General features: G+C 39.7%; 1 protein-coding gene across 1 annotated transcript in view; it reads left to right on the forward strand.

The window, feature by feature from the left end:
- Nucleotides 1–26,135, forward strand: part of Gnaq (G protein subunit alpha q) — a 283,318-nt gene that overhangs the window by 83,450 nt on the left and 173,733 nt on the right. Inside the window, exon 2 of the mRNA XM_063249535.1 lies at nt 15,454–15,638. Coding sequence (XP_063105605.1) covers nt 15,454–15,638 — 185 coding nt within the window. The remainder of the gene's footprint in view (nt 1–15,453; nt 15,639–26,135) is intronic.

Below are 26,135 nucleotides of genomic sequence, written 5' to 3' on the forward strand. Positions count from 1 at the left end.
TCAACCCCTACCTTTAACATTCAGTGAGTGGTGCCTACTTACTGAGCAGTGTTTTTTTTCCATTGCCTGAGGAGGAAGATTTCTAGAACCATGTTTCTGGCCTCTGTATCCTGCAAATGAATGTACTTACTAACACAGGACATTAGAAACTGGCTCAGCAGCTTCACCTCGACACCAGACTTTCCTTCTGGAACTTCTGGATTAAGCTGAAGGCTCTCCCGTTTCCTGTGACTCCCAGTTCGAGCTCTGGTGTTCTCTTTTCTTTCTGTTTCATCACAAACTATAGCCACAACCTACCTGTTCTGTCTTTTGAGTGTTAAGATTTTCCTTGGCCATTTTCATCTCACAAATTCAGGCTCTTCCTCCTGCCTGGACCTTTGCAGGAACTTACTTTCTTTCTTTTTTCTTTTCTTTTCTTTTTTTTTTTTTTTTTTAATAGAAACTTTCTTTGTACCTGTTTCTTTGTTCTGTCTCCTTCACAAAATTGAGCTATATATGCATGCTATGCTGTTATCTTCTTAGTGGATTCCTAGAATGAAGTCACTTGTTCAAAAACTTTCACACACCTAATAGGCTGTTGAATTATATCCAAATCCTGGCACGTATTAAGTGGATAAAGAACACAGCAACTGCATCAAAGCTGTCATGTGAAACATATTTTAAAACCACAAGGAGAGGGAATCCATTTAGTGGCAAGCTGATTTAGTGTGGCAATCCTGTACTTTAACTGGTTAGCTATTTGACAGCTTGTTAGAAATTTCATTGATGAATGTGTTCTAATTTTTTTTAAAATTTTATTTAAGGAGAAAAAGAAAAAAAAAAAAACAAAAAGCGTACAAGTTACACGGAACTTCAGAAAAAATAAACAGTAAGAAATCACTAGTTAATAGATTACATATTGTCGTCTTAGAAATAGTTGTTCAAGTTACAAAATTAAAGCACAAAAAGTGGGCATTCAAAAAGTGAGACTATAAACAGTTCAGTGATCCAACAAAACTCTATCTTATACACTTAAATATACATGCAGTTATATCCTTTAGAGCACTTTGTTTTCCTCTCTTTTGTACAATGACAATTACACACACATTTTAGGTTTTATTACTCCCAGGGATCTTACTACTTTTTTTGAAGAGAGTAAAACCAAATGTGACATAACAAAACAGAGTCAGTCAAATCAAAAGGATGGACATAATATATAATGTAAAACAAAATACAAGGTGATCAACAATGGTTACCATAATGCCTCTTGCTATCTTAAAAAGAATTGCCTATATCATCAGTTATCATAAAATTGAACAAAACAGTGAAGAACAAAACCAGTAAAACCAAAACATTGGAGACATTACAGGACTTCAAAGGAAGATAATAGTCAAACCAGAATGGGCGTCATAATGAATCTTACTGTCTTCACAGTTGTTGCCTATACTCTCCAACTTGGTACTATCAAGCAAAACAGAATAGAGGAAAATCAGTCAAAACAAGATGGTGAGAGCAATACTGGATTTCAAATCAAGTTAATAGGAAATCAAATTGGGTTACTATATTATATCCTGCTATTTTTTATTTATTTTTTTCCTTAATTAAAAAGATAAAAATGAAAAAATAAATAATAAAAAATGGAGATTGGGATAAAAGAGGCATAACAAAACAGTACAGGTCAAAACATAACCATTTAAGCAAAATAAATAGTGTTTCACCACAAGATATCCCTACATAAAAGTAGTTACTATAGTGTCTCTTTCCTTGAAATCTTTGAGTATAACTTCGTACACTGTAGCATCAAACATATCAAGACAATGTAAAACTATTCAAGAGAATGACAGTATTACAGGGTATTTAGAATCAACTAACCGAAAATGAACAATGGTTTCTGTATAATCTCCTTGTCTATAAAAGTTTTTGTTATATTATCACGTATAATAAAATCCAATAAGATTCAACATGTTAAGACCGATGGAGACAGAAGAACAAAAGCTTGATGGAACTTCAAAACAAGATGATATTAAATATTAAATAGCACTAGCTATTATGATGTCTTGTTTTTTCCAAAATAGCTGTTCCTACCATCCAACCTTCTCTGCCTCATTTCTATTGAGCTCTTTTTCTGTCATTAGTTGTCAGTTTGTCTTCTTCATTTTGCTTTCTGCTCCATTCATTGTGATCTCTCTGCCACTGTTTCTGGAATCTTGGTATTTTTCTTTTTTAGAATGTCCTGCAGTATTCTCTGTAGAGTTGAATTGGTGGTTGCAAATTCCCCTAGTTCCTCTTTATCCTGGAAGCACCTTGTTTTTCCATCAATTTCTAGGGACAGTTGTGCAGGATATATCAATTTTGGCTGGAGGTTATTATCTTTCAAAGCTTGAATTATTTCCCCCCACGCTGTTTGTGATTTGATGGTTTGTGCCGAGAAGTCTGCTGTAATACTGATGGGTGTTCTCTTGTAAGTGATCTGTTTTTTGTCTCTGACGGCTTTTAATGTTCTGTTCTTATACTGGATTTCTGGAATTTTGATTATTATATGCCTGGGTGTAGCTCTGTTTGGGTTGTAGGTGGCTGGGGTCCTGTTTACCTTTTGCTAAATTAGGGAAATTCTCCTGGATTATTTCTGTGAATAGCCTTTGTAGTCCATTTGTTTGTGTCCCTACTTCTTCTCTTACGTTCTTAATTCTTAAGTTATAGATCCTCTTATCATCTTCTAGCCTTTGTATTATTGTTGTTGTTTCCTTGTTATTTTTAAGAAGTTTTTCATTTCATGCTCCCCCATTACAAATCTGTCCTCCAATTCAGATATCTGTCCTTAGTTTCTTTCAAGCTGTTAAGCCAGCTTTCAATAGTTTTTAGTTTCCTGGTAATCTCTTTGAACCTGTTTCACGTATTCTATATTTTTTCTATTTTCTGCATCAAACAATTCTTCCCTTTTTTTTTTGTTCTTCCATTCCACCATCTGTTTTTTCTTGGGCGCTGCTTAGCATTTCTCTAACTATTCTACTTATATCTTGCTTTGCTTTGTTAAATACTTCACTTTTGAACTCGTCTATGAGGCTCCGGAGATATCGCTTTATGTCTATTGGTGCCGTGTCTGATATTGCATGTTTTCTGTCCTCATTCTCCTTTGCCTTTACCTTCCCTGGGTCAGTGTTCTCAGGATTGGGGGCCGAGGACCCTTTCTTGTTGCCTCCTCTTCTCATATTTTTTGTTCCTTCCAGTGGCGTATATACGAGGCCCATTTTCTTTCTTTGTCGGTTATAGTTTGTTTGAATCGCACTGGCGAGATGTTCCCGCCCACTGCAGTGTACTAGGGAGACACAGACCTGGGCAGCCTATGCTGGGCCCGCCCCTCCAGGTCAGTCAACCTACTGAATGCTTCATTGCTGGAGTGCACCTCCAGTTGCTGGAACCTGGTTTGAGCTAGCCTACTGAGTCTTAGTCCGCAGCGTCACCAAGGCCAAGCGCTCCCCACCAATCCCGCTTGAGAGGGGAATATGCGACTAAAGTCACTGCAGCATCCTGTTCCTGCTAGCCTGCCTGGTCCCAGAATGTCCTCTGTTGGATCCTCCTAGTCTATGGAAGGGTCCCCATTCTTCTCACTCACCGCAGGTCGATGCAGGGCTCCCCACCAGTCCTGCTCTCAACGCCATTTGCTTATTCTCGCTCTCAGAGCTTTCACGTCTCTGTCCCTGCTGTGCCAATTCAGACGCAGCAGCAGCGGCAGGAAATTCAAATCGCGGTTTCCAGAGGCACAGGTTCTAGCTTTGGCACTGACATTTTATCTGTTTCGATTATAGCACCGGGATTGCATTTCCAGTTGGTTTCTCTCAGCTTAGTTTGTTCCTGGGTCGGCAGGGTATATCTCCCCTTGCTTAGGACTCCTCATACTGCACCATTCCTGGATTCTGAGCTGGCTATCTCAGAGACTCCATAGCTGCTGTTATCTGTCCTTCATGTTCTCAATGTGTTCTGAATTGATTGTGGTGATGCTTGAATGTATCTGTAAATAAACTAAAATCATAGAGTTTACATTTTAAATGGGTGCATTATGTTCTGAATTACTTCTCAGTAATACATTTAAAAAATTAATCGCCCATACTTTATAAATTCCCTGTGATATCTGTAAATGATAAATAACACCTACACAGTCAGGGGGAGTTTTCTATCTCTTCATTCTCCCGCACCTGTTTAGGGAAGATTGAGGATTTTGTGGTAGTTACTCTGTGTGATATGTACTGTACTCACATGTTTTCACACAAAGTGATGGTGAGTACACCGAGAACCGTGTTTCTGGCTGTAGCTAGACCACAGGATAGGCAGGTCATTATTTTAGTATCGATGTTAGGCTGGTTTTCAGGTTTTGAAGTCTTTCTATAGCTGTGTGCACTTGTGTGTGTGTGTGTGTGTGTGTGTGTGTGTGTGTGTGATACTCTACAAATCCTGTGAGAAATACTTCTCCACTTAACAAGGCCTACTGATTCTACATTTCCTTTTTAAAATTTTTTAAAAATGTCTTTTACTTTCACTTGATTGAATTTCTGTGAACTTCAGGATTTACTTAAGAAATGATCACAGTGTATGTGACACATGGTTTTCATTATATGCATAATACTTTTCTGCATTTCTGTGATGAAACATTTCAGGGAAAAGTTTGCATATAAGACAGTTGGTCCCCTGGCTCACCCAAAATCCACTTTTCTTACATAGATTCAAATGTATAATGACATATTATCAAGTTAGTTTATAAAATATCTGTGTATATACTGTCGTAATTTGGATAGCACTTTTTGGTCATGTGGTCTAAACCAAGATCTGTTCCAAGAACCATGTGTTCTTTTGGATTATGATCTCTCGCCCTGTTAATGCTAGTTTTTGTTTCATGGATCCTTCCTCGTGTCCTGGAGCAAAAGGAGAAACTCAGTTTAAATTAAGACAGTAATTGGTTTCAGGTACCCCTTTATCAGTCAGGTGATAGGAAGCTATCTTACGTGTAAACCTTGCTAAACATTAGTAAATTGTGCCAATGCACTTTCTTTAGTTTTACTTCATCAAGGATCAGATCTGGTTATCAGACTTTCCTTTCTTGGTTTCTCCCTGCTGATTGATTATACATTTTAGATACCATACTCCTGAGCAAAGAGTATTTTCTTTGACAGAAGAAGGCATAGTTTGATGTGCAATTAGTTAAGCGTGAAGAAGGTGGCACAGCTTATGGCTTAGGTTGATCACCCTATTTCTGGAAACCCTGAATGGGGACAGCCCTGCTCTGTTGTCATTCTGCTGGGTATTAGTTACTATCACTGAGTTAAACGATGGAGAAACATGTGGACATCAGACAGGCAAAATACAGTGCAGGACAAAATTTAAATTGATGAAATTTTTAACTGCCTAGGGAAATTGTTTTGACATTCGTTGGTGGCACCAGATGTTGCCCCTCTTGCTTCAGACAGCACATGTAAATGGATGCACAAGAAGCATTGTGGGATGCTGTGAAGCAGTTACAATCTGAATCATTTTGTGTACCTGTCTTTAAAGTCCCTGAGCATTGACAACAAAGGACCACTTCCCTCATACATACAGTGGCAAATGTTTTGGGCTTTTTAGAAAATTTGAATATTAAAAATTCTTACAGGTGAGAACTTAAATAATTTCCTAATGTATTTCTGCATGGCTGAGTTACTGGATTGTCCGAAAATAGCCATTTGGAAATGTTGAGACTGAGGATTTCTTAGGAGACCCTTGGGGAAGGTACTGTTGTTTGTGATGAGCAAGAGACAATTCACACACGTAAAGAATGCATAGGTTTGGCTTGTGCGTATGTGTGTTTTAGTTAGGCTTTTCCCTTTTTTATTTAATGGGAACATTTAGTTTTCATTTTAACTAAATCTCAGATCTTACAGGAGCGATGGTTTTCTAGAAGTCTCTTAGGTATCTGCGCTGTAAGACTAGATTTAATAACTTCTGCAGCATGTTCTTTCACATCCTTTGCTGATTTTATGACTATTGGCAGATTTGGAGCATGCACACGTTCTTCTTAGTATTCTTGGTGTCGTTATTTGACATCGTTTGGGGGTGATACTAGCTCAGAAAACGTGCGACTTTCTTCAGTGTGAAAATCTGTGTATTTTGCATGACCTCCCAGCTCCCTGCTTCTTTGAAGGGGAGCGGTACTTGGCTTATTCCTAACAGCACCTTAATTCCTGTGTGGCACAACAGGTGATTAATTTTACAGGCTCAAAGTTTAAGAGCCATGGGAATAAAAGGAAAACCACAACATACTAACTTTGAAAGAAGACTACTGCAGATTTCAGTCATTTCATTTGAGTTTGCATTTGCATCTATAGTAAATAAGAGGTGAAATTTTCCTCATGAAAAGTATAATTGATGGCTTTTAGGGCTACATAGTGCCCCACAGAGATGGAAAGCAGTTCCAATATCTGAAGGCTGGCAAGGACACTGAGGCTATGAGCCCGTTTGCCCCCTCAGCACTCAGCGGCCTTGGTGTAGTGCAGTGCACGGGTGGTTGTCTCTGTGGGACAGGGCTGGGAGGCCCTTCCCCAGCTGCCACTGTTTCTGCACTACACATCTGCCAGGAATGATCTTCCAATAAACGTGAACCAGGGTGGAGAAATACCATTCTTGATCCATCTTGGCTCTTTTCTTCCATTACAGATTTGTGCTCTCTGGGAGAGATAAGGACAGCGGCCCGTCAACCTTTCTATTCTAAGGTTGTATCCACTGATTTAATGAGGCCTGCACATTGCTTCCCAAAGTGCGTTCCATCATTTTCCACTTAGAACTGTTTTTAAAATATGTAGCTTATGTGTGATCTAAGAATCTGGGTCATCTGCATCCTAGTTTTTCTTTGAAAAAAATGTTAATTTCTGTGGGTACATATTTACTAGAAGGGTTATTTCTTTAAAAGTTACTATCATAACTTGATGTTTTTATAATTTCATGATACATTCCAAATAATCTTTAGCCAAGTTCCAGTTTTCTCTAAAGAAATGTGTATGTAATGGTGGTGCCACTTTGTAGGTGTGTGTGTGTGTGTGTGTGTGTGTGTATGAGAGAGAATGACAGAGACAGAGAAACAGAGACGAGAGACTTACAGGCTAAAAAAACATCATGTCTTCCTTCTCTAGTTGTAGCTCATGGGAAGTGAAATCCTAACCCCGGTTTTATAGTCTGCAGGGACTCATCCATTAACACAGAGGCTCAGTCATGGCCGTGTCCTTGCCTTTGTCCAAGAGTGTCGGACACAGTTGCATCCTTTGTTTCATGGGTGTCCTTCGTGTTTGTGCAGCAGACCCAGTGCGGTGGACAGAAGTGCTTTTGGGGGTGAATACATATTTCAAGCTAAGTGTGCTCTCCTGAACTCTTTCCTCTTCCAGGCTCTTTTAAGAATACGATAGGCCAGAATGTGATAGCAGCCCAGAATTTAGACATGCTGCCTGTTTCATTTTCTTCCCTTGCTGCCCGGATCTTACCCATCGAACCAGCAGATACCACTTCTCTGTCCTGCTGCCCACCTGGTCTGGATTCCCAGGCTGCATGGATTACTGGAATGCCCTGCAGACTTCAGTGACTTGGTCCCTGGCTCTGTGCTTATGCTCCTTCCCTTCTCAGTTTGGCAGAGAAAAATATAGATGAGTGAACTTGGTGCAATGCAGATTATAAATATATGCACCAGGTTATCAACAGATGAAAATAGTAGGAATAATATTTGTAAATAAGCATTAATTTCTTTTTGAAAATAAAATCATTCAAAAAAGTAAGGAAAACAGTGAGTCCTTATGCAATTGTTGAAGTGAAGATGAGTTTAGAAGCAATTCCAGCAGACAAGAAAAGTATGAAAAATGGCCAGGTATGGTGGCACATGCCTGCAACTCTAGCACCCAGGAGGCTGAGGCAGGAGATCACCATGAGTTCTAGACCAGCCTACACTACATAATGAGACCCTGTCTCCAAGGCAGGGGATGGGAGGAAAGGAGGAGGAGGAGGAGGAGGAGGAGGAAGAGGAGGAGAAGGAGGAGGAGGAAGAGGTTTCTTTTCACAGTAAAGATAAATTATAATAATTTGGTTTCATCTCTCAAAGTGCAGGTATTTAAAATGTTTTTAACAGTCTGCTGAGAAAAGGGCCTGGTGAATGAGGTCAGCTGGAAACAACTGTAGGATGGTTAGAGGTGTCACAGAAAGTGACACTCTGGGACTTCATCACATTTCTATGATGCTTTCCTAGGGAAGTAGACATTCAGGAAAATATTTTTGTTTGGAGGTGGTTAACAGCATTATTTATACAAGCAAATAATTAGAAATATTCACAGTGTTATGCCAACGGAATTGTTCAATTCTCCCATCTCCTTGTGAAAGCCATTCAGACTTTGTTATTAATCATTTCTGAAGAATATTAGTGTCATGGAATGATTATTGCAATATGGTAAGTAAAAAATAATATGATATTGTTCCAGCTTGAATTTTGATTAAGAATTAAAAAATACATTTTTTTAGAAAAGGAGTTGGGAATATTCAAATGTTGAAATTTTGGAGGTTTCCTGTAATCAACATTTTAGACTTTAGTGGAGTATAAGAGACACGAGATCAGCCTCCCTGGACAGATACAGATCTGACCTTGTTAGGTTCTAGTACATTTTCTTCCTCACTGTCTACCAGCCAATGCCTTGAGTGAACTACTGCCCTCCTTCCTTGTTTAAATCAGTGAGTTTGGGGGTTCTAAGTTTTTTTTTTTTTTTTTTTTTTTTTTTTTAAAGGGGATAAAATCCAAACAAACATGGTAAGAAGCCAATCCAAACAGAGCAGTGACAGTGGTACAGAAATTTGATATAGGGTAACAGGAAATCAACAGTGGCTACCATAATATATCTTGTTATCTTCACAATAGTTGTCCATTCCATCAGACATAGTAAAGTGAAATAAAACAAGAAAACCACTCAACATTGAACAACACAAAACAGTAAATTGGAACAAAAACAAAGCAGTGAGAACAATACTGAATTTCAAAAGACAAAAGGAAATTCCCCATATTTGCTATGTTGCGTATGTTACCCTCCTCGGAGGTGCTCAGACTTCCAACCTTAGGCCTGCAAAGTCAAGCAAACAACACAGGCATTCAGTTGTTCCTGTACCTTAGTTGCTGTCAACTCAGCCTGTCCTCTGAATCAGCCAGGTGCTTACTGAGGGAGGGTGGGAAAGGTTCTTGATTCTTAGCCTGTGCACTGGTTGGCTCACAGAGAGGCAATCTGGCTTCTCTCTTCCTATGTCCTGCATGGTTTGTACAGCTCACCAGAATGGTGAACTGGATTTATGATGTGCTCCTCCCAGACCCAGCATGGCTTCTGTGGATTCATAGGAGGGATGACCTGGCTTCTGTCTTCCTGGGCCCTGCACAGTTTGTGTGGTTTTGGGGGTTCTAAGTTTTTCCCTCTGAAATACACCAGAGGCAAAAGACAGTGAACGTGTATTCCTACGGTACAAAATCTCTTCCTGAAAGTGTTTGTGTGAAAATTTGTGGAAACTATGTTTTTTGCCACACTGTACTGGTGTTAGTTTTTAAAATAAAAAAAATTGAGATACGATTCATGTGCCATAAAGCTCACCATTTACAAGGGTACACATTCATGGTTTTCAGTGCGTTCAGAAGGCTGTGCAGCCAGGTGATTTTAACTTTTAGTGCACAAGTGTTTGCCATGCATACGTTCAGAAAAAGCTTTGCACTTTTGAGTAACTGGGGCGGAACAGTTAACTTTTGTAGGAGGCTTTAACCACTTTTGAAACTATGGTCTTTCTCAATTCCTAATTGAATTTTCATTACATTTTCTTGTCGGTAGCTTAATAACAGTTTCACTGAATGAGGTTTTTGGTTTTTGTTTTCAGTCACCAAACTGCATATCTTTTCTTTTTTGTAAGTTGAGAGAAGGTTTTGCTAATTTGCCCAGCATGCTGGTTTCTCTTGCCTCGGCCTCCTTGGTAGCTGAGATATATGTGTGAGCCACTGCACTCAGCTGAATAAATTATTGTTAACAGTTCCAGTTACTACTGAGTTCCCTGTCATTTTCAGTTTTTTGCTCACAGATGGCAGTCAGTTAATTTCTCTGCTACATTTTTAAAACTATGTCAGATAACGCTGGGGATAAAGGGCTAAGTGTTCTTGCTTTCAGTGGACAGTCCCTTAAAAAGGAGTGGCTGTGGTGGCTTTGGTCTCCTCACTGTTCAGTTTCAAATGCAGTTTTCCTAGGTGGAGCAGAAGTGCATATTGTAGAATGTATGGGTATTTAAAGTAGTTATAACCTGGGCCAGTGTGATGGCAGACACCTGTAATTCCAGCACTCGGGAGGCTTGCCACACGTTTGAGGCCAGGCTGGACACGGCAAGACCAGTATCAAAAAACTAAAAAACAAAAAAAGTAAAGTAGATGTAACTTGGGATGTGGAAAACATAGAATTTTGCTTGACTCAGTGTTTTAAATCACTTTTATCTCACTGTTTTCAGGTATGGGTTAATGGTGTGTTTGTGGATAGGAAATCTGTCCTGGAAATATCTGGTTCTACTATAACCAAGTTTATATGGAAGTAGCCCAAATTCAGCTTTGGTTGTGCAAAGATTCCCTGTTTCAAACTCTTGGCCTAAACCAGCAGACCTGAAATTACGATTGCAGTTGATCTCCATGAGACTTGAGTTTATTCGCTCTGTACATCATCTGGTGATGGCCAATCAAGAGGGTGGGCGGGGCTTTGGTGTGCCTTCCCATGCACTGATGACTTCCAGTTCTAATTTCTGATGGTTGGGCAGTGCGTGCACATACTCCATAGTCCTGAAAGGCCCTTGCAGGGTGAAATGCATACATTCGTTGTACAATCTGAAACACCACACTTTTTGTAACTGCTTTCCTGGGAGCCTAAAAACAGGGAGGAGTGTGGGCTTCCTCGGCCTGTGGGAGGCCTTGTTCAGGTGTTTTCCTGTTTCTTGTAGGAGAGGATGAACCAGGTGGAACCTTGGTTTCCTGGTAGCAGCAGGGCTTGTTTTCCAGGACCTCTGTATGAAAATGGGGCACTGGAGTTCTTCAGAGTGGAGATGGTAGGAGTTGGTGTTTTAGGGTATTCACTTGTGCTCCTGCATGTGTGGATTGTCCTTGGCAGCTCTTGTTGGAAGAAGAAGTCCAAGGAGCCAGTTTAAGTGCCAGAGGAGTCAGTGAGCCCATGACTGTTTTCAAAAACAGATGCTAACTCATTGCCGTTAAAAGGATACACAGCTGGGTGTGGCGGCACAGATTTGTAATATGGGCGCTTTGGGAGGCTGAGGCAGGAGGATTAGCAAAGTTACAGCTCAGTCTGGGCCCAGTGGGCACAACTTAACAAGACCTTGTCTCAGAAAAATTAGAAAGGACTGGATATATAAATCAGTGTGAAGGCCTGGCTGCAGTTCCCAATATTGGAACAAAAGAAAGAGATATCTAATAATTGAGTTTAAAACAATTCTTTTGGACAAAACTATTTACAGATTATATCCTGCAAGTGAACAAAGTAGTGGATGTGAATGTTTAGATACTTTGTGTAAATTTGTGGCAGCACCTGTATGTGGGAATCCTGTTGTATTGAAAAATCTTGGCAAAGAAAGCTGAAAGCGTGAGCATCAGATCATGTGTCTAATAGGTATTCTAACAGCTTACAATGTAATGGACTCCGTTATAGGATGTTACATTTATATTTAATGTTTGTATTGATGGGAGAGATGTGAAATGATTGGGATTGCTCTCCGTGCTGTATCCTGATGCAGGAAAATATCTTTCACAGTCAGTGATACAGGCCAGGTGACGTAATCTTTTAATAGCATTATTCTTTTTTTTTTTTTTTTTTTAGTACCAGGGATCAAAATCACAACCTTGCACTTGCCAAGCAGGCGCTCACCCACTGAGCTAAAAATCCCTGGCCCGAATATCATTATTCTTAAATGAATAATAGGTATTTCGTTAAGCTAAGATAAAAAGACGCAGAGTACTTGTCTGAAGGTACCAATAACTACATCTTAAAGCTATAGTGTAGAAACTGTTGAAGGGGAGAGAGTAGGGGTTTTGTGGATTCACACCCTTTTGTGTGTTGATTTGCTTGTTAAAGTTGTTAAATGACTTGATTTGAGATATTTTCAAATTAGCAAAATTAGGGTCTGCCCCCTCCCTGAAACATTTTCTGTCAGATTTCGTTGTGCCAGTGGTCTTGGAAAAGAGTTGTATTCCTTTACATCGCTCAGAGTTGTTTGTGCTTTTGTTACTCTATTCTGTGAAGAGACATTAACCATCACTGAATTCACAAAGCAGTCTATTAGTAGAAAGAGTCTTGTAAAGTCTTGTATTTTTCACCTGGCTTTAGGAAACATCATTTTACATAATTCAAGAGCAATTTTGTTTTTTTGATTGTACCACATTTTTATAGTAATCAGGAGTAGATCAATAAAATAACCACTTCGATTCTAAAAAACGAAAAGACATGAGATTTGGCGTACATAGTTGGTACGGATAATTCGTTTGTCTCCATGATAGGACGGTACTGAAGAAGTCGAACTGCTTGTTCTTTGGATTGTTTAGTCCATATACTTTCATTTTGTTTTAAGTTCAAGTTTAGTGTGGAATAATACTTTAATTTACTACTTTCATTCTACTTGCAGTATGTGCAGCACACAGATTATTCTCTTACCTGAAGCTTTGCTTTTATTTTTAGTTATGTGCAGTTGCAGTTTTGTATAATAAAATAGGAGAGCATGAAACTGATGAATGAAATTTACTTGGGAAGCATGGCCGATCCATCGGGAGAGAGTACCAGGATTCAAAATGAATCTTCCTTACAGTGCTACTGAGAAACTGAAATTTGGTTAAATGGATAAAAGTTGGTATAGTTGCAGCCAGGCTGGCACATTTTTATGAGACAGGGTCTTGCTGGTTGCAGGTTCATGCTGACCTCCAACTTATGATTCTGTTCCATTCTCCCAAGTGTAGGATCATAGGCTTGCGCTCCCCTGCCTCGTTGAGACATTATCCAACCTTTTTCTTCTCTGGGGCACAGATTTTGAGAATAAATCGACAGTGTATTTCAGTATACCTGGCAAAGCATAAAAGAGTTGAATACAAAGTTCTTTCATTTATAAGAGGGTATAATCTGGAGACACAAACTGCTGTATCTTTTACCTGTTGAGATTAGGGCTGTGTGTGTGTGTGAGAGAGAGAGAGAGAGAGAGAGAGAGAGAGAGAGAGAGAGACAGAGACATATATACAAAAGTACCGTGTCTGTTGAGCCAGAGCTAGCAGTCCTGGATTCTGGTTTGGGTGTTACTTTTTAGCTGGGTGACACCTGCTGATTGCGGATCATGTCTAGAAGAGTGTCGTATCAGTGAGTTATTGTAGAGTTCACTCTGTAAGTTAGAGAATGCTTTGTAAGGAAGTTTATAAACAGAAAGACACAGGACAAAGAAACCAAACCCTCCCTTGATGTCCTTCATCTTCTTAATCCTTCCCTGCGTTCTTTTTGGTGTTTAACATTACTCAGAGTTCAGCAGGGTACACGGGGCACATACCTGCTGGGTGATGGAGGAGAGTGCAGGATGGACTGTTTACAGAGGTGTGGGCAGACAGGCAGTTCCGGGTGGAGAGGGCCAGGCCAAAGGAGAAGCAGTTGCTGGCACTTGGAGAGGGTGGCCCTGTGGAGGTGCTCCCAGGTGGTGCTGTGGCCCTGGGAAAGGATCACAGGTGTCTGCACTGCGCTGCAGGAAGGGAGCTGAGAGAGTACACGTCCTCCCTCTTTCTCCTGCTTTTTGGCCCCTGAGGACAGAAAGCTGTTGATGAAACTCAGACCCAACCAAGATGAGAAGATAGAGAAGGATCCCTGGGTGTGTTTTTGACAACAGGGAAATATTTTCCTTTGAAGTTGGTTTTTGCTTTCTTGCTTCTTCCCTCTTACTTCCTCTACATTCTTTTGTTGGCTGTGTATTCTGCTCTCACTTGGCATCTGCGTCTTGTGATGCCCGGCATGTGGACCACATACAGGGGCTTGCTGACTAGAGACAAATGCCAAGCATGGGCTCTGTCTCTGTGTAGCCCATGCGTTGGATGCCTGGTGGGCTTACGATACAACCCGAAATGTCTAAACTGCCTTAGCAACCTGATCCTCCAGTCATAATGCACCAAGTCTACTTTTGTACCTCCCTGCTTGCCTTCCCCTTGAAAGCCCTAGGACCCCGCCAGCCAGGACTGCTCTGAGGAGGAATCCCAGTCAAGCCTACCAGTATACTAAACTGCCTCCTGAACCTCCTCGGTGTGGGGTCTGCTTGTGTCTGGTCTGTTTTCCTCAGCAGTATTACTAGATTTTAGTTGTTAACTTCCTCTTTTCCCTTTATTCCCTTTTTCCTTCGTTTGCTTAATCCCGCCCCCTCGCTGAGAAGTAAGGGCATTAAAGACTGAGTCCTGTTTTATTTTGTGCTTTCATGTGCAATATCCAGATTGTGATTTTTTTTCACATTGTTGAGGGAAGCAGAGATATTTACTGTCTTGAAAATCTCAAGCAAATTTGAAGGGAATGAAGACATATTTTAAAAGGCATTTCTATTTAGAAAAATGAGGTCTTTAGATTCATAATAATTACTTTTGTTGTAGGATGTAAGTATATTGAGAGTAAGACTTAACATTTTCATCTTTGTTTCTTCTGATAGGCGTGCGTACTGTTAGGGATTACCTTCAGGGATTGTACTGAAGGTGGGAAAGGTGAGATGGCGTAGAAGAAAATAAATCCAGTAATAATACATTTCACTGCCACATTATCACGGATGGGCACGGGGAAGAGGGCCAGAATTAAGTGATTCCTTGGAATAATGTAGCTAGCTAGCGTGCCCCCCCATAAGTACGGGGGCGGGTACTTGCTGCGTAGAGAATGACTCTTAGTTGTATCTTACCAGGGTAAGGTACTTTCCCTACATTCCATTCCAGAATTAGAGAAAATACAGAGACATTTGGAGGCCTTTTATTTCTTTGAATTAACATCTGTGCAAGTGTATTGTCCTTCCCCCAACCATAACCTGATTAAAACCAGTGTCCTGGAAGCAATTCAGGTATTTTCTAGGGAAGAGTTTTATCATGTTTTCATTACATTAAAAATGCTGTTGTCATTGTTTCCTTATACATGGTTAAAAATCCCTATCGAAATTCCATGCTGAGTGACTTCCAGGGATGACAGGGTTTTGTTTTGGGGGGTGTGTGTGGTCTTTTTACTTTTTGAACTCATCAGCCATGGAAATGGCTCTAGGCTAGTCTTGCCAAGTGTGCATCACAGATAGCATTTCCACTTGTAGTGATTCTTTCTCTAGGGGCCTTTTGGAGTCATCACATCCAAGCCACTGTGTCTAGTAGCATTGTCATCTAACATGAAGATGTTGTAGTTTAATGTGCTGCTGTTATCTGTATTTCAGGGACAGGAGAGAGTGGCAAGAGTACATTTATCAAGCAGATGAGAATCATCCATGGGTCAGGATACTCTGACGAAGACAAAAGGGGCTTCACCAAACTGGTATATCAGAACATCTTCACGGCCATGCAGGCCATGATCAGAGCCATGGACACACTCAAGATCCCATACAAGTATGAGCACAACAAGGTAGGTGGAGCTCCTCGTTGCACGAAGTGATTTGGCAATATGAATGGTCTTTCAACACGTCTGTAAGGTGTGGTCTGTCATTTCTCATTTTTATTCTGAGACTGTTAATGAGTACTTGAGTGTTTATAAATGTCTCTTAAATCTTCAAAAATTGGGGATTGTGTTGTAGCAATAGCAGTGAAGGACATTTGGATATTTGGCATGAGGTGTATAGAGGCTTAGACTTTGGAGGGGCACACTGTATAGAGGAAGTGATTCTGAATGCAGGAATTCAAAGATGTAGTGGCCTTGATTCAACCTCCTGCTGTTTGTGTTTCAAAAAAAAAAAAAAAAAGGAAAGTAGCTCAAGATGATTGTGTCTGGGTAAATTTTGTAACTTTCTTTCAGTAATGCCACTGACTTCATTTTATTTCAAAATAAGCTCATCTGTCAACTTCCAATAACCTTTTCACACATTCCCCTGGAAACTTTACAATCTTTGGAGAAAGGATGAGGGCAAAATAAAATGTCAGCTTTTTTGACTTCTGATACCTAGCATCACATAGTTGAAATAGAAAACTCCTTGCTCTTGGGTAAAAACAAATGCTGTAACTGCTCTTTAAAATACTGCTGGATAGCAGACAGGGCTGCGTGATGTACTTGAGGGTGGCTTTGCACTGGAGTTGGTGCTGCATCTGCTCTGCAGAAGGCTTGGAGGAGGGACCGGAGCTGACAGCCCTGGGCCTGATCGCCCAGCAGAGGCCGCCAACGTGAGAAAAGGGAAATCTGGACCCTGTGGAAACGTCTTTCTACTGTTTGCTGTTCTTCCCCTAATCAGTCACTCTCCCTTCCTTTGTGTATGTTTTTCAGAAGTACAGTTTTTAGCGGATTTAGAGTAAGGCCCTCTGTACCTATACAGTAATTTAGAGCCCCAGTAAGAATTTTCATTCTGTCAGAACTTTTGGGAAATCCACCGTGAGGCACATTCCCGTTTACCACTGTCAGTAGAGAACAGCAAGTTGGCAAGCCAACTGTGGCTTGTAAACTGAAATTGAGTTCACAAAAATGAATCCAGAGATAAAATAAGGCAATTCTGTGTCTCTTCATCTCTGTTACTAACCAAAGATTTCTAAGTATATCAAGTCATCTTAAAACCATGCATTTATTTTATTTTTGGGGTGAGTCTTGGAAATTAACTGACAGTTTCTCTCTCCTTTCTTTTCTTGTTTGTTTGTTACCATGAATGAACTTAGGACCTTGTGCTTGCCAGGCAGGCACTGTGCCCTGAGCTGTATCTTTGGCCCATTAATTTTATTGTTATGATCATACTAGCTAGAGCCTGGTTAGGGGCACTGCCCGTTTGAATGCACCCACCCGGGATCTTAGAGAAACACAGGTTTCATTTTACTTAGGTCATGAGCAGTCCCCAGAGGACACACCAGCAAGTCACAAGCCTGCCATTCCCCACCCCACCTCACCCCACCCCACAAAAACCACAAGACACACCCTCTTCTGCCCACAGAGAGGTCCCTCCCAGGGTGTGCAGTAAACCTGCTTGGACTTTGTTTGCTTTCCTTTTTTCCAGTTCAACAGTTGTTTTCCAATGGCAGTTAATCACCTCGGCAAGTATTCTGCCTGCTTTCACATTTAAGAGTCGGGCAGGTTTGTGAGCCCCGGAACAGGATAACTGAACCAGAGAAAGCTTTATAGATTTTAGCACCCTAAAATTGTAAAGGGTTAGGTTTTGTTCTGGTTTTTTCTCTACACTAAGAAATCTCGATGTAATAGTTATCTGAAATACATGGCCTGCTTATTTCTTTCTAGTAGTGAGAATATACTGTTGAAGGGTGCTGTTTGTTCTGCCAGTGACTCTCCTGGGCAACAGCTAGTTGATCACGTGATGACCTGGTGAGTTCCGAATGCGTCCATCTGTGCTGTGTATCTGTATTGTGTGTGTACACACGAGTGCTTGTCAGTGTATGTGCTATCACTTAGTACAGCTAACCTAAACTTTACCAAAGAATGTATTATTTAGAAGCCCCAGAAGAATACATCAGGGTCTTGCCCTGATACTAGATTATATAGGAAAATCATGAATCAGGTCATCATGTAGGTGCAGAGGATAGGGCAAGATTTATAACATACAGAATATTTCACACTGTTATTTGAGACCTTTATGTCAATACTAGACTTACTGTTGAATACTGTGGTTATAAATTGACTTTTTTGGGCTATCATTATTATCCTGTGAAATCTTCCCATGTCTTTTGGGCACTTAACAGACTAATACTGTGACATTAGTGTGTAATGAGCTTTGAATTTCTCGTATTTAATCTCCTTTAATTAATAAAGTGCTTTTGCATTTATCCCATTTTCAGTGTGGCATACACCTGTATTCTGAAGCATCTCTTGTCTGTCCGCTTTCACATCCATTCACTTCCTACCCTCCAGCCACACCTTGCGTTTGTTAATGTATGTTAAGAAAATATGTCGTGTGCTTTCTATTCAAGTCAGCTGCCACTTACTCTAAGAGTTTCTGTTTCCGCTACATAATGCTAGGGAATCACACCTCATTTTACATAGCCTATATCCTATAGCAGGGTGTTTGTATGTAATTGTCCAGCTTGTACTAATTACAGTTATTTAGGATTGATCTTACTTTCATGACCAGATTCTAAGCTTCTTGGAAGTAAATCTCATATTAATTCAATCTTTGTATTCTTCACTTTGCCTGGCATTCTGTCTTGTATATATAGAAGTTGCTCAAGAAATAGATGTTTTATGAATAGGCAAAATTTGTATGCTTAAACAGCTGAAACATCCTTCTAAAGTTGATGAAATGATTCTTCAAATCAGTAAACAGCGGTTGAAGTCTCTTTCTTTGTGTAAGGGAATAAATGGTGCGGAGAAATTTAATTAGGGCTGTCCAGAAATGTACAATCTAGAAAAGGGAAAAGACATACCAGGGGGCACTTTGGGAAGAACGGATGGCTGAACCCGGTGTTGGAAGGAGGAATTGTGCATGCAGTATTGAAGTGGACCAGTTTAACCAGAGCAGAATTCTTATAAAAGCAGACTGGAAAATGGTTCAGTGATGTCCTTGTGAGAAGTGTCAAAGTTAAGCTGAATTTGAATTTTTATTTTCTTGTTTATGATCTTTAATTTAATGATAATATTTTGCATTTTGGTATTCTTATAGAAGTTTTTAAGTAAACCTGTGTGCTGTATATTTTATTAATTATGTAAAACATCAGTGGATATGCTATGAGTTAGATTAGCAGTTACTTGGAAGTGCATTCTGGTTTATATATAAGCATATAATTAGGCATAAGCAACCATTTTGGTTTTTAAAAAATCTTGTCTGCACCTGCGATCATATTGGCCACAATCTATAGGTGTAGCATAAACAAAAATGTATGCTTTCTTTATTGTCCAACATGCCTTTGAACTTGCTTTAAGCTCATTAACTTTATAAAGTAAAACATACCCTAAAAATTACATAGCCTGTGTAATACTAGGATGTTGTTTATACCTTTTTTGTGAAATTGGTTTAACTTTGAAAATGCCATACCAAAATACAGAGTGTCTTTTGATTTTTATGTATGTGGTATGATCAAAAAATGTGGTGAAGCTCTGATAATTTCATTTTAAACTTGCATTACAGTAAAAGACATTGCAATAGTTTTCCCCTTGCCTCAGATACGTTTACCCCAATGTTCTTCATTTTCTGAAGCAGTTCTGGAAGTCATCTTTCCTGAGTGGCCTTCGTTGTGCTGTAGTGACTGCTTCTGAGTTCTGAGTCAGTTCAAAACATTAACCTTCTGTGATCACTGTGAGCTTGGGAAGAGCCCGCAGTCACATGATGTCAGGACTAGTGATACAGGACGAAGGCGTACCATATGTTTTCATGAGCCTGCCTTTCCATTGGGTGGCACTCAGCCCCAGCATTCACTGTGATTTTGATCATATAAATACAGGAAAGAGGACTTAAATGCCTTTTTGTAAATCTTACCCTGTTTGCATACTCAGGAAGGAGCTTGTAATATATTGCAGGCTTTTTACCAAGATCAAGATTAATTCTTCCTTGAGTGTGTATCTATTATCTGGTTTTGGATCTCGCCAAATAAACGATGTTTATAGGTGATCTACTAGGACCCAGCTCAAGTGAAAAGACATATTGGGCAACTTCTGAATACAGTATGCTGTGATATAGGGTTTATTTATTTCTAAATATTATTTTTGCCTTTTTTAGAACATAGCTGTTCCTAGCTAATTAATAAAGGAATTAAGTATTTGCCACTAGGTTAAATCCAAAGATGCTTGAAAGGCTGTACATGGTGCAAAGCATCGGACTGAGAAATTAGCCCATCATCTTTCTAAAAGGAGGAACTTCATACTGTTAGTTTTGATTTCTTATGCAGACATACTCTTCTGATTTTTCTTTGCTTTGGTACTAAATTCAACTTGTAATAAAAAGGAAGAGATACAGCATCTCTGTTATGGTGAAGGACTTTCTGAAATTACAGTTTGGGGAGGTAAGTGACAGGGTTTGAACCCCTGATTTTTATGTGTGATTGTCTTTTCTTGGCAGTTGGTGTTCTCCTTGCGTTCCTCTGCATGTGCCTTATTTTCTTACAAGCAGGGTGCAGATTGCCTTACAGGAAGCAAGCAGTCTTGTTGTGTAACCCACATCGCACTCCACCCACCACCCCCTGTGCCAGGAACTTTATAAGAGTTTTTGTTTATTGAGATCAGTCCAGAGTGGACCCTGGCGACCCGCTTCTGCGGACTATGAATCAGGGCTTCTTAGGCACTGTCAGAGTGTCAGTACTGAGCTTACCCTGGCTGTTGGGAGCGCTCATCCTGGGCTAACTAACACTGAGTGGGCAGTTTCACCTTTTTTTTTCTGTCCTGTGGATTGAGGATAACTAACCTGAAAATTTGAAATGCTGAAAAATCTGGAACTTGTTGAGCATAAACTGACATCTTCAGTTGAAGAGCGTATGCCATGAGCCTTGTTTTATGAAAAAAATTATGGGGCTGGGGATTTAACTCAGTGGCATAAGCGCCTGCCTTGCAAGCAGGCAGCCGTGAGTTCGATCCCCGGTACCGATAAAAAGGAAACAGACAAAAAAAATTATTAAATACTGTATGAAATTACCTTTAGATAATTTGCATATAGTATATATGAAACAGAAACAAACACTGTTTAGTTTTGGACCCCCAAGATCTACATTCAAACCCCCATCATCTACATATGAATGTGTCAAATTCCCCCCAAAAAAATCTAAATCAGGAACTTAGCCAAGGAGTTTTGAGTGAAGGATGCAATTTCTGCCTCTGTGCTGGGAGTTCTAGTGGTTAGGGCCCCAGCAGTCACTCCATCGCAGCTGTCTGTACCTAGCTGGCTAAGGGCTCTGACCCCCGTTTTCCCCTTTCTCCTGGGGTGTAGGGGTGCTGAGAAGACGAAGGCTGAAGTACCTTTTGTCCTTCCTGAACAGTTTGTCTCTGTTGAGACCGGATCTCACTATGTGGTTCAGGCTGGTCTTGAACTCGCAGGGACCCTCCTGGCTCAGCCTCCCAAATGCTTGGAATAAAGATGTGAGCCACCATGCCTGGCCTCCCTGAACAATTTTTAAGGAAGGACTTATGGGAAAGTACTAAGCTGCAGGTGGTAGCATGGAGTCCTATTATCCCAGGACTTGAGAGGCTGAGGCAGAGGAGCACCAAGAATTTGAGGCCAGCCTGGCCACATGGTAACATCAAACTCAACCTGGACCAGTAGCAAGACCCGCCCTCAAAAACAAAACCGAACAAAACAAAATAAGAAAAGGTAAAACGACTCTCCCACCCCTGCCAAACCAAAACCAAAACACTTAAAATTTCTGAATTTCCTGAAAAATCTAAGATCTCAGAAGCTATTTTTTATTCATCAAAAGAAGAAAATATATAGCCCAGTATTCTGGAGAACATATCAACTAATTCCTGCCTTTGATGAATGGAATGACTACTTTTTTTCAACATGAAGGAATTTTTGCATGTACAAAATGCCAGGATACTGATTTTATTTTAGTACTTTCCAGCTGTATAATAAACACCCAGTGGAGGCAGAACTAATAAACATGTAATTTTTTTTGCCTGTCTGAAGAGGTAGATCAAGCGTGGTTCTCTCCTTGCAAGCAACAGAAGGAGACACTGGTTCACGTCAGTAGGAAGAGGATTTGCGGGGCTGCAAGCTCGCAGGGAGGAGGGTAGAGCTGCAGGAGCAGCGTCTTGAAATCAGAGGCTGGAGAATGCGGCTTGAGATGGTTGAGCTCTGGCTGATTTCAGGCTAGTCAGTCACTGGGGAAAGCGCCTGACTGGTCCATTCTGGGCTTTTTGGGCAAGGAAGCATTGAGCAGTGAGACTGACATTATTCTGTGAGGGATCTGGGTTAGTTAGTGGAGAAGGCACAGATCACAAATTACACTGCAAAAGTACACGATTTATAACATAGAACGACACAAGTTCTTTATAAAAGCAGATTTTCCTGTTTTATTTAGTATTTGCTAAGCCTATCTTAAAATGTACTACCTTGTTCTGGCTGGCAATAGGGAGGGATGAAGAGGGTTACTCACAGCAGCAGTTATACATGAAGGACGTAGCTTAATTTGAGTCTGCCCACCAAATTGTTGAGTAATCTTGGAATTATCACATTTTTCCCCTAAGCTTTAATTTTCTCAATTTCTCTACTCTCTCAGCCTAAATTTGCTCATTTGTAGAATGGGACAAATAATACTGGGGTTATTTGAAGTGTCAAATAGGTAATATATGTTAAAATGTCTTATAAATAATTTTTGGTAGTTTTGAAATTATTAAGATGAATTGTCATTATGGAGACGATGACTGCTTCTAACCTTCCGTTTTTATTGGGAATTAAACAATATATATATATATATATATATATATATATATCAGATTTAGGAAGTATCTAACAAAAATTTTCCTCTGAGTTACAGTCATTAAGATGAAGACAGGAAGAGACATCTCCTTATCTAGATGTGTTAAAATAGAATATATGTATTTTTAAATTTTATTTAAGGAGAAAAAGAAAAAAACAAAAAGGGTGCAAGTTATACAGAATTTCAGAAAGAATAAACAGGAAATCACTAGTTAATAGATTACATATTGTTATCTTAGAAATAGTTGTTCAAGTTACAAAATTAAAGCATATAAAGTAGACATTCAAACAGCGAGACTGCAAACAGTTTTGTTCAGTGATCCAACAAAACTCAGTAATATCGTTATCTATCTTATACACTTAAATATATATGCAGTTATATCCTTTAGAGCACTTTCTTTTCCTCTCTTTTGTACAATGACAATTACACATTTTGGGTTTTATTACTCGCACAGTTCTTATTACTTTTTTTTTTTGCAGAGAGTTAAACCACATGTAACATAATAGAACAGAATTGGTCAAATCAAAAGGATGGACATAATAGATGATACAAAAAAACAAAATACAAGGTGATCAACAATGGTTACCATACTGCCTCTTGCTATCTTAAAAAAGAATTGCCTATATCATCAGTTATAATAAAATTGAGCAAAACAGTAAAGAATAAAACCAAAACATTGGAGACATTATAGGACTTTAAAAGAAGATAATAGTCAACCAGAATGGGCATCATAATGAATCTTACTGTCTTCATAGTTGTTGCCTATACTTTTGAACTTGGTACTATCAAACAAAGCAGAATAGGGGAAAATCAGTCAAAACAAGATGGTGAGGGCAATACAGGGTTTCAAATCAAGTTAATAGGAAATCAAATTGGGTTACTATAAGGTGTCCTGCTATTTTTTATTTATTTTTCCCTTAATTAAAAAGATAAAAATAAAAAAGTAAATAATAAAAAAAGGAGATTGAGATAAAAGAGGGCATAACAACAAAACAGTGCAGGTCAAAGCATAACCATTCAAGCAAAATAAATAGTGTTTCACCACAAGATATCCCTACATAAAAGTAGTTACCATAGTGTCTCTTTCCTTGAAATCTTTGAGTATAACTTCGTATACTGTAGCACCAAACATATCTAGACAATGTAAAACCTTTCAAGAGAATGACAGTATTACAGGTTATTTAGAACCAACTATCAGAAAACGAACAATGGTTTCTTTATAATCTCCTTGTCCAAAAAAGTTTTTGCTTACATTATCACATATAATAAAATCCAATAAGATACAATCTGTTAAGACCGATGGAGACAGATGGGACTTCAAAACAAGATGATACTAAATCAGCACTAACTATTATAATGTCTTGTTTTCTTCAAAATAGCTGTTCCTACCATCCAATCTTCTCTGCCTCATTTCTGTTGAGATGTTTTTCTGTCATTTGTTGTCCATTTGTCTTCTTCATTTTGCTTTCTGCTCCATTCATTGTGGCCTCTCTGCCACTGTTTCTGGAATCTTGGTATTTTCCTTTTTTAGAATATCCTGCAGTATTCTCTGTAGAGTTGAATTGGTGGTTGCAAATTCCCCTAGTTCCTCTTTATCCTGGAAGCACCTTGTTTTTCCATCAATTTCTAGGGACAGTTGTGCAGGATATATCAATCTTGGCTGGAGGTTATTATCTTTCAAAGCTTGGATTATTTCCCCCCACGCTCTTCGTGATTTGATGGTTTATGCAGAGAAGTATGCTGTAATTCTGATGGGTGTTTCCTTGTAAGTGATCTGTTTTTTGTCTCTGATGGCTTTTAATATTCTGTTCCTAAATTGGATTTCTGGAATTTTGATTATTATATGCTTAGGTGTAGCTCTGTTTGGGTTGTAGGTGGCTGGGGTCCTGTATGCCTCATACATCTGAGTATCTTTACCTTTTGCTAAATTAGGGAAATTCTCCTGGATTATTTCTGTGAATAGCTTTTGTAGTCCATTTATTTGTGTCCCTACTTCTTTTATGTTCTTAATTCTTAAGTTATAGATCCTCTTATCATCTTCTAGCCTTTGTATTATTGCTGTTTTCTTATTGTTAAGAAGTTTTTCATTTCATGCTCCCACATTAAAAATCTGCCCTTCAGTTCAGATAAGCTATCCTTAGTTTCTTTCAAGCTGTTATGCCAGCTTTTGATAGAGTTTTTAGTTTCCTGGTAATCTCTTTGAACCTGTTCACGTATTCTATGTTTTCTCTATTTGCTCCATCAAACAATTCTCCCCTTTTTTTCTGTTCTTCCATTTTACCATCTGTTTTTTCTTGGGCGGTGCTTAGCATTTCTCTAACTATTCTACTTATATCTTGCTTTATTTCGTTAAATACTTCTCTTTTGAATTCGTTTATGAGGCTCCGGAGATATGGCTTTATGTCTATTGGTGCCGTGTCTGATATTGCATGTTTTCTTGCCTCATTCTCCTTTGCATTCACCTTTCCTAGATCAGTGTTCTCAGGATTGCGGACTGAGGACCCTTTCTTGTTGCTTCCTCTTTGCATACTTTTTGTTCCTTCCATACAAGCAAATATAGGAAGCCCAGTTTTTTTTCTCTTTTTCTGTTACAGTTTGTTTGAATTGTGCCAGCTAGTTGTTCCCGCCCATTGCAGTGACTAGAGAGACACAGACCTGGGCAGCCTGTGCTGGGCCGCCTCTCCAGGTCAACCTACTGAAAGCTTCACTGCTAGGGTGCACCTCCAGGCACTGGGACCTGGTTTGAGCTAGCCTGCTGAGTCTTAGTCAAAGGCGTCACTCAGGCCAGGCACTCCCCACCAATCCCGCTTGAGAGGGGAATATGTGACTAAAGTTACTGCAGCGTCCTGTTCTGGCAAGTCTGCCCAGTCCCAGTATGTCCTTTGCTGAAGCCTCCTACTCTATGGAAGGGTCCCTGTTCCGCTCACTCACTGCAGGTCAATGCAGGGCTCCCTGCCAGTCCCGTTCTCAACTCTGTTTGCTGATTTCCGCCCTCAGAGTTTTCCTGCATCTCTCTCCCTGCCATTCCGATTTGGACGCAGCAGCAGCAGCAGCAGCAGCAGGAAATTCAAATCGCGGCTTCCAATGGTGCGGGATCAGCTTCCATGTTGAGATTTTATCTGTTCCTATTATAACACCGGGATTGCGTTTCTAGTTGGTTTCTCTTAGCTTAGTTCGTTCCTGGGTCGGCAGGGTATATCTCCCCTTGCTTAGGACTCCTCGCACTGCCCCATTCCTGGATTCTAAGCGGGGTATCTCAGAGAGCCTCCGTAGCTGCTGCTATCTATCCGCCATGTTCTCCCAGAAGTCAATAGAATATATTTTTAACAAGAGAATTCGTACAGCAGTTTGCTGAAATAAAGCAAGGCAGGAGTAGACCTGGTAGCCTTTCTAACACTGTCTTTCCTTATAATTCTGTTCTCTGGCTCCAAAACTCTTAAGAAGATAAAGTTAATATTACTGTTAGTTTGAATATTCTACTTTCCTTAACAATGAACTCTGTCCATTTTGAAAAATCAAAAAAAAAAAAGACAAATGACAGGTTTGTTTGGATAATATGTACTTTGGTGGAGATTTT

This window comes from Cavia porcellus, unplaced genomic scaffold (assembly GCF_034190915.1).
Source record: "Cavia porcellus strain 051 isolate PalLab524CR breed Dunkin Hartley unplaced genomic scaffold, mCavPor4.1 scaffold_1, whole genome shotgun sequence".
In the NCBI taxonomy this organism is placed as follows: domain Eukaryota; kingdom Metazoa; phylum Chordata; class Mammalia; order Rodentia; family Caviidae; genus Cavia; species Cavia porcellus.